Source organism: Armigeres subalbatus, unplaced genomic scaffold (assembly GCF_024139115.2).
Source record: "Armigeres subalbatus isolate Guangzhou_Male unplaced genomic scaffold, GZ_Asu_2 Contig1467, whole genome shotgun sequence".
NCBI lineage: Eukaryota > Metazoa > Arthropoda > Insecta > Diptera > Culicidae > Armigeres > Armigeres subalbatus.
The window spans coordinates 33-8,960 of NW_026942250.1; the positions used below are offsets into that span (position 1 = coordinate 33).

At 41.1% G+C, this 8,928-nt stretch overlaps 1 protein-coding gene across 1 annotated transcript; it reads left to right on the plus strand.

Moving 5' to 3' along the window:
* Positions 1-451: 451 nt before the first annotated feature.
* LOC134202851 (uncharacterized) lies at positions 452-7,536 on the plus strand. Its single transcript, XM_062677834.1, has 3 exons — positions 452-526; positions 6,244-6,762; positions 7,414-7,536. The coding sequence occupies exons 1-3, from the start codon at positions 452-454 to the stop codon at positions 7,534-7,536; spliced, it is 717 nt and encodes a 238-aa protein (XP_062533818.1).
* The last annotated feature ends 1,392 nt before the right edge of the window (positions 7,537-8,928 follow it).

The window sequence follows — 8,928 nt, forward strand, 5'->3', positions numbered from 1 at the left end:
GAATTCCTACAATAAAATCAGAAATGTTGAAAGGAACAAATAATCAACCAATAGTGATGTGAAATCTTCAAATCCATCCTGTTCATTTGAGCTGCACGATTCGAACAAAGCTCGAAGGTATTCGAACACCTCCGATGAACATCACCCGCAAAGTCGGTGCCTTCACAGAACTAACGATTGCTACACGCCCCTCAGGGCTGTGGAGACTGGTGAGCGCGGTAGTGCCGATGGAAGCCAAGATGGCACAGCGGTAATCCTGCCCTATCGTTGCGGCTTCTTCCGTTGAAAGTGAGACAGAAGTGCACCCCCACGAAAAGAAAAAAAAAACTGGCGTCGAAGCGTGTGTTTATTACGAGCGAGTGTTTACGGTTGAAGGTGGTTTCGTTTACAGTTTGGTGGCTTTCTGAGTGATTCGCTTAGGAATAAGATACCTTCCTATCCGGGAAAAGTGATGAAGCTGAAATCGCTAGATTACGCGGAAATTATCGAGAGTTTTACCAATCGCTATGAAAACATTATAAAGAAGGTACGTTCGTGGGTTATGGGGTGGATGTAATTTGAAAGACAATGGGAATTGTAACAGATAAAAATCACTATCCATAACATTAACTATTTTACTTAACGAGATTAGTTCAACGAAAATAATTTTCAACAGGAACCTATCTAAATTTCGGTTAGCATTGCAGAAATCAATGCGTGCTAAAAAGTTGATTTTAAAAATATATTCAGTTCAGCTATATGTCTGATATTAGAAAATGGATCTCATCAGTGGCCTTCTGAGCTGTGGAGGACGACGGAGGTACTTTGTAGCTAATTCCGGCAGGAATTCATCCAAATTTCGATAGGAATTCATCCTAATTCCGATAGGAATTCAACCTAATTCCGAAAGGAATTCATCCTAATTCCGATAGGAATTCATCCGACATTCATTCCGACAGGAATTCATCCGAATTCCGACAGGAATTCATTAGAATTCCGACAAGAATTCATCCGAATTCCGACAGAAATTCATCCGAATTCCAACAGGAATTCATCCGAATTTCGACAGGAATTCATCCGAATTCCGACAGGAATTCATCCGAATTCCGACAGGAATTCATCCGAATTCCGACAGGAATTCATCCGAATTCCGACAGGAATTCATCCGAATTCCGACAGGAATTCATCTGAATTCCGGCAGGAATTCATCCGAATTCCGACAGGAATTCATCCGAATTCCGACAGGAATTCATCCGAATTCCGACAGGAATTCATCTGAATTCCGGCAGGAATTCATCCGAATTCCGACAGGAATTCATCCGAATTCCGACAGGAATTCATCCGAATTCCGACAGGAATTCATCCGAATTCCGACAGGAATTCATCCGAATTCCGACAGGAATTCATCCGAATTCCGACAGGAATTCATCCGAATTCCTACAGGAATTCATCCGAATTCGACAGGAATTCATCCGAATTCCGACAGGAATTCATCCGAATTCCGACAGGAATTCATCCGATTTCGACAGGAATTCATCCGAATTTCGACAGGAATTCATCCGAATTTCGACAGGAATTCATCCGAATTTCGACAGAAATTCATCCGAATTCCGACAGGAATTCATCCGAATTCCGACAGGAATACATCCGAATTTCGACAGGAATTCATCCGAATTTCGAAAGGAATTCATCCGAATTTCGACAGGAATTCATCCGAATTTCGACAGAAATTCATCCGAATTCCGACAGGAATTCATCCGAATTCCGACAGCAATGCATCCGAATTCCAACAGAAATTCATCCGAATTCCGACAGCAATGCATCCGAATTCCAACAGAAATTCATCCGAATTCCAACAGGAATTCATCCGAATTCCGACAGGAATTCATCCGAATTCCGACAGGAATTCATCCGAATTCCGACAGAAATGCATCCGAATTACGGCAGGAATTCATTCGAATTACGGCAGGAATTCATCCGAATTCTGACAAGAATTCATCCGAATTCCGACTGGAGTTCATCCAAATTTTGACAGGAATTCATTCGAACTCCGACAGGAATTCATCCGAATTCCGACAGGAATTTATTCGAATTCCCACAGGATTTCATCCGAATTCCGACAGGAATTCATCCGAATTCCGACAGGAATTCATCCGAGTTCGACAGGAATTCATTCGAATTCCAACAGGAATTCATTCTAAATCAGACGAGAATTCATTCTAATTCCGACAGGAATTCATCCGAATTTTGACAGGAATTCATCCGAATTCCGACAGGAATTCATCCGAATTCCGACAGGAATTCATCCGAATTCCGACAGGAATTTCGACAGCAATTCATCCGAATTCCGACAGGAATTCATCCGAATTCCGACAGGAATTCATCCGAATTCCGACAGGAATTCATCCGAATTCCGACAGGAATTCATCCGAATTCCGACAGGAATTCATCCGAATTCCGACAGGAATTCATCCGAATTCCAACAGGAATTCATCCAAATTCCGACAGGAATTCATCCGAATTCCGACAGAAATTCATCCGAATTTCGACAGGAATTCATCCAAATTCCAACAGGAATTCATCAGTTCCGACAGGAATTCATCCTAATACCGACAGAAATACATCCGAATTTCGACAGGAATTTATCCGAGTTCCGATAGGAATTCATCTGAATTTCGATAGGAATTCATCTGAATTCCGATAGGAAATCATCCGAATTCCGACAGGAACTCTGCCAGGAATTCAACCGACGGCCGGCAGGAATTCTTCCAAATTCCGGCAGGAGTTCATCCGAATTTCGACAAGAATTCATTCGAATTCCGATAGGAATTAATCCGAATTCCGACAGGAATTCATTCGAATTCCGACAGGAATTCATCCGAATTCCGACAGGAATTCATCCGAATTCCGACAGGAATTCATCCGCATTCCGACAGGAATTCATCCGAATTCCGACAGGAATTCATCCGAATTCCGACAGGAATTCATCCGAATTCCGACAGGAATTCATCCGAATTCCGACAGGAATTCATCCGAATTCCGACAGGAGTTCATCCGAATTCCGACAGGAATTCATCCGAATTCCGACAGGAATTCATCCGAATTCCGACAAGAATTCATCCCAATATTGACAGGAATTCATCCGAATTCCGACAAAAATTTATCTGAATTCCGACAGAAATTCCGACAGGAATTCATTCGAATTCCGACAGGAGTTCATCCGAATTCCGACAGGAATTCATCTGAATTCCGACAGGAATTCATCCGAATTCCGACAGGAATTCATCCGAATTCCGACAGGAATTCATCCGAATTCCGACAGGAATTCATCCGAATTCCGACAGGAATTCATCCGAATTCCGACAGGAATTCATCCGAATTCCGACAGGAATTCACCCAAATTCCGACAGGAATTCATCCGAAATCCCAAAGGAATTCATCTGAATTCCGACAGGAATTCATCCGAATTCCGACAGGAATTCATCCAAATTCTGACAGGAATTCATCCGAATTCTGACAGAAACTCATCCGAATTCCGACAGGAATTCATCCGAATTTCAACAGTAATACATCCGAATTCCGACAGGAATTCATCCGAATTCCGACAGGAATTCATCCGAATTCCACAGGAATTCATCCGAATTCCGACAGGAATTCATCCGAATTCGACAGGAATTCATCCGAATTCCGACAGAATTCATCCGAATTCCGACAGGAATTCATCCGAATTCGACAGGAATTCATCCGAATTCGACAGGAATTCATCCGAATTCCGACAGGAATTCATCCGAATTCGACAGGAATTCATCCGAATTCCGACAGGAATTCATCCGAATTCCTGACAGGAATTCATCCGAATCTGACAGGAATTCATCCGAATTCCGACAGGAATTCATCCGACCTGGACAGGAATTCATCCGAATTCCGACAGGAATTCATCCGAATTCGACAGGAACTCATCCGAATTCCAATAGGAATTCATCTAAATTCCGACAGGAATTCATCCGAATTCCGACAAAAATTCAATTCCGATAGAATTCATCCAAACTCCGAAATTCGAAAGAAATTCATCCGAATTCCGGAAGAAATTCATCCCAATTCCGGAAGGAATTCATCCGAATTCCGACAGGAATTCATTCGAATCCCGACCAGGAATTCATCTGAAATTCGACAGGAATTCATCCGAATTCCGACAGGAATTCATCCGAATTCCGACAGGAATTCTTCCGAATTCCGACAGGAATTCTTCCAAATTCCGACAGGAATTCTTCGGAATTCCGACAGGAATTCTTCCGAATTCCGACAGGAATTCATCCGAATTCCGACAGGAATTCATTTGAATTCAGACAGGAATTCATCTGAATTCAGACAGGAATTCATCCGAACTCCGACAGGAATTTATCCAAATACCGACAGGAATTTTCCGAATTCCGCCAAGAATTCATCCTAATTCCGACAAGAATTCATCCGAATTGCGACAGGAATTCATCCGAATTCCGACAGGAATTCATCCGAATTTCGGCAGGAACTCATCCGAATTGCGATAGGAATTCATTAGAATTCCGACAGGAATTCATCCGAGGTTCGACGGAAATTCAACCGCATTTTGACAATTCCAAAATCCGACAGGAATTTATCCGAATTCCGACAGCAATTCGTCTGAATTTCGACAGGAATACATCCGAATTCCGCCAGGAATTCATCCGAATTTCGAAAGAAATTCATCCGAATTCCGAGAGAAATTCAACTGGTTTTTGACACTTCCGATTTCCGATAGGAATTCATCTGAATTCCGACAAAATATCATCCCAATTCCGTCAAAGTTCATCTGAATTCCGACAGGAATTCATCCGAACTCCGATAGGAACTCATCCGAACTCCAATAGGAACTCATCCGAATTCCGACTGGAATTCATCCGAATTCCGAAAGGAATTCATTTGAACTCCGACAGAAATTCATTCTAATTCCCACATTCCCTGTTGGTTCCTTGGAATTCGGATGACAGGAATTCTTCAAAATTCCAAGAGGAATTCATTCGAACTCCAAGAGGAAATCATCCAAATTCCAACAGGAATTCAATCGAATACCAACAGGAATTTATCCGAATTCCCACAGAAATTCATCCGAATTGCGACAGAAATTCATCCGAATTCCAGCACGAATTCATACGAATTGCAACAGAAATTCATCCAAATTTCGACAGGAATTCATCCGAATTTTGACAGGAATTCTTCCGAATTCCGACAGGAATTCTTTTGAACTCTGACAAGAGTTAATCCGAATTACTACAGGAATTCCTCGCATACCAACAGGAATTCATCCGAATTTCGACAGGAAGTCATCGGAATCCCGACAGGAATTCATCCCTATTTCGACAAGAATTCATCCCAATTCCGGCAGGAATTCATTCTCATTTCGGCAGGAATTCATCCAATCTCCGACAGGAATTCATCCGAATTACAATTCCGAATTCCGACAGAAATTCATCCGAATTCCGACTGGAATTCATCCGAATTCCGAATCCGAAAACATTTTATGCATCGTGTTCATTTAAAATGAATTTTGACACCTTCTAAACGCCAAAACCTTCAAGTTCATTCGGTGCATCAGGTTCTGCAGCGTCTGTATGTAACCGCAAACTGATGACTGATTAATAGTACTTCGCATTGGACTCGGGGGCAGCCAACCAATCACGAACTCGACCTCCGAGTCCTTGTCTGGTTCATGCTGCAGAACCTTGAAAATTGATTTTTTGGAAATTTATTAAATTTGAATTAATTCATTAGGAACCCAATTCAAAATTATAATAATTTCAAGTCGTTGGATTGGCAAGTTTGGTCTTTGTTCCAATTTAAGATCAAGGCTTGAAGGATTTGCGGCACTCGCACTCGCAGAAAATTTAAAATCCTGCCAAGGCATGATTGAAAACTTTTGATTGTTAACTGCGAAAATACAAACACAATGTGGACAGGCAGCTCAACATCCGAAAGGAACATGAGTTTATTCTGGGAATTGAGATTAAATCAAAACGGTTTGGAAAGTTTATTGGTCATTTGACTTTAAACAATTGGAAGTGAAACATTACATTTCTGTTAGATTAGTCTAAAATAGTTGATCATACTTTGTTTTGTAATTGACAAATTATTATTTCATTTTTTAAATATAAGACTTGGCTGCATGCAATCTTTAAAACTATTCCGGTATTTCCACTCATGCTTAAATCTAAAATTTTAATTCTTTTTTTCGTATCTGTTCCCCCTCAGATGCGCTTCCAACAGCGCCAACAACAGGAACGGGATCAACGCAAGGTGGAAATGATATCCACCACGAAAGCCACGGCCGCCTCGGTAGCAGCGCTACATCACACCGCCGGAAGTAACGGCAGTAGTAACACCGTCCGTACCTCGACCATTAGCGCGTACTCGACTACAACGACCTCCTCCACAACCTCAACGGGCACCGCCGGTGCCGGGGGTGACCTCTCGGCGTCGCTCGGAGCGGGCAAGGTGCGACAAATGTTTGACGAGCGCCGCCACCACCGGGTAGCCGGAATCGACAAAAGTTACCCGCTGCAGCCAATCCAACAGCAGCAACAGCAGCTGCAGCCAGCCGGGAAGCCCGCCGTCAACGGTAGTAACGTTTCCAACGGTAACCCGACTAAGGGGACGGCCGCAGGTCTGAATAACAAAACACGTGTCCCGCCGATTTCGGCCAACACGAAAGCGCGCCTCGCAATGCAGCAACAACGACCACAGCAGCAAGAAAATGGAAACCACGTGGAGGTAAGTTCGGTGGGTGGCCAAGGGTGGAAATCAAAGCCTGAAGACCAGTTGGGCGATGTAATTATCGACCATGGCTACCAAACTGGAAGGAAATGGGTCTGTTGGGTAAATGGGAAAACTTTTAAGATTAACATCACGCGTTGAATCGCATTTTCGGGCTCGATTTTCGGATTGTTTGAGTGAACCCTTTTGTGGTGCTTACCAAGATGATGTTTGCTCAAAGCTATTAATATGCTGTAAACAAAGTACCTTCTACACATGAAATAGAATTTCAATTTACGTGAAGGAACATCACAAAGTAAAAGTTCTGCCTAACTTTGAACCAAGTTTGAGTAATTTGACTTTCAGAGAGGAAAAAAAATTAAATAGGAATTTAAAGTCTTAGTATATCAGTAAATCCCAAGTAATTGTTTCTTTTGCAATTCTGATATTCTATTTTGTATATTTCATTAAAACTACAAAAAAAAAATCCCGTTTTTTAACATTGTCGAAATTACAGATGCATATTTTCTTTAATTTGCTACTCATTCGTTGGTTATAAATTGACTCATTTTCGATGCGTTTAACAAGTAATAAAAAAGTATTGAATAAAACTATCGTTATCTAGATCTAACATTCTGATGCAAAAATATCGATTATCTTATTTTCCAGACCTTGAAAGCCGCTTCCTTCGACGACAACGAGAACCTATTGGATGACGAGAAATTTCCAGGTAATTACACGTGTCAAACACGATTACAGTGCCGTCCCTCCAACCTTTTCCTGTACAAATAACGGTAAAAATACCCAATCGATATCCTTCGAACGTCAATCTCCCGCTCGAGACTTTGAGTGACAGGGCGGTTTGTCTCGGACCCATTACCTACAATATGCCGTTTCCCCCACTTACGCTAATGGCAGACGAAAACAATCGCACGTGTCATGTCAATTTGCCGAGTAGATATACAAATTTTGAGCACGGTCGGTTACGTTCCATACCGGTATTGTTGCACCATCAAATCTAATTTCCATTCATGCCTTCAGGTCGTAATGTCGCGATGATTCCGATGTATTTTGGCAAGTCTGAAGGGGGAAACATGGAAGCACTGACTCGGGGTTGGCATCTACCTGTATGCCTTTTACTACTTCAGGAAAAGTGGGAATTTGATTTCGTTTCAGATACGAGAAACGCAGTGGTTGTTATAGATGAAAAATATCAAATTAAAGTAAAAAAAATCAGAAAATTTAAGATTACAAAGCAAATTTGTGTAATAATGTTATCCATGGTAAAATGAAGCGAACGGTTATTAAAAACTAATTAAACTTCATCCCGCACGTGTTGATCGAATTGAGAAAATTTTAAAACCTAATCATCATGTAGAATTTTCATAATCGAGCCACTGTGCGTAACAGGTGAAATGGAAACGAATCCCTTACCCTTTTCTCTGCCACATCATGTCATATTGTCGTTTATAAAATGAAGGATGTAATACATTCAATTCAATGTCTACATGTTAATAATTTATTATCAAACATCAAATCTGCTTTAACATTCTTCAAAAAAAAATTTGCAGCACTGCATTCCATGACTGGCCGCCTCGCATAGTGAGTTTTTCCACAGTTAGACTGGACCCGATTGGAATTCGGAACCAGCTACATAGCCCCAATTTGGATATGTTTTGTCTCGTCATTAGTTTAACGCCAACATCGATAATTATCGTTTCGATGTCGTTATGATCCTGATAAAGCTGGCATTGATTTATCGTGTTTTTCAAGTGCTTGATGATTTATCGATGATTACCCTGGTCGACAATAAGATAGTGACATTTTTTGAATGACTGTGAAAATTTGTATCCTAGGGGTTCGTTGCTTTCCAAGTCATCTACATGTTTTAAGTGAATATGGTGAAGAACACCAAGAAATTTCGGTAATCTGATATATTTATGTCCCTCGAGTATTTGACAATATAAATAAGAATATTAAAAAATGTTCATTATGAAATAGACATGCGAACAGACGGAGACACATGCCCTAGTAACATTTTGGTTATATGCTGGTTTTATAACACTCTTGTAATGTAAATTGTGGTCTTCAAGAGCGTTATAAAACTTAAAATGTTACTTGGGATGGTGCATGGATTTTTTAGGATTGATTTTTTTGTGCAAACGAATCTGTGTCAAAGGGTCG

Excerpts from the sequence above, each read along its gene's own strand:
- LOC134202851 (XM_062677834.1), top strand. The coding sequence starts at position 452 with ATGAAGCTGAAATCGCTAGATTACGCGGAAATTATCGAGAGTTTTACC. Across the intron at positions 527-6,243 it reads ATGAAAACATTATAAAGAAG|ATGCGCTTCCAACAGCGCCA; the intron begins GTACGTTCGTGG and ends GTTCCCCCTCAG. Across the intron at positions 6,763-7,413 it reads AAAATGGAAACCACGTGGAG|ACCTTGAAAGCCGCTTCCTT; the intron begins GTAAGTTCGGTG and ends CTTATTTTCCAG.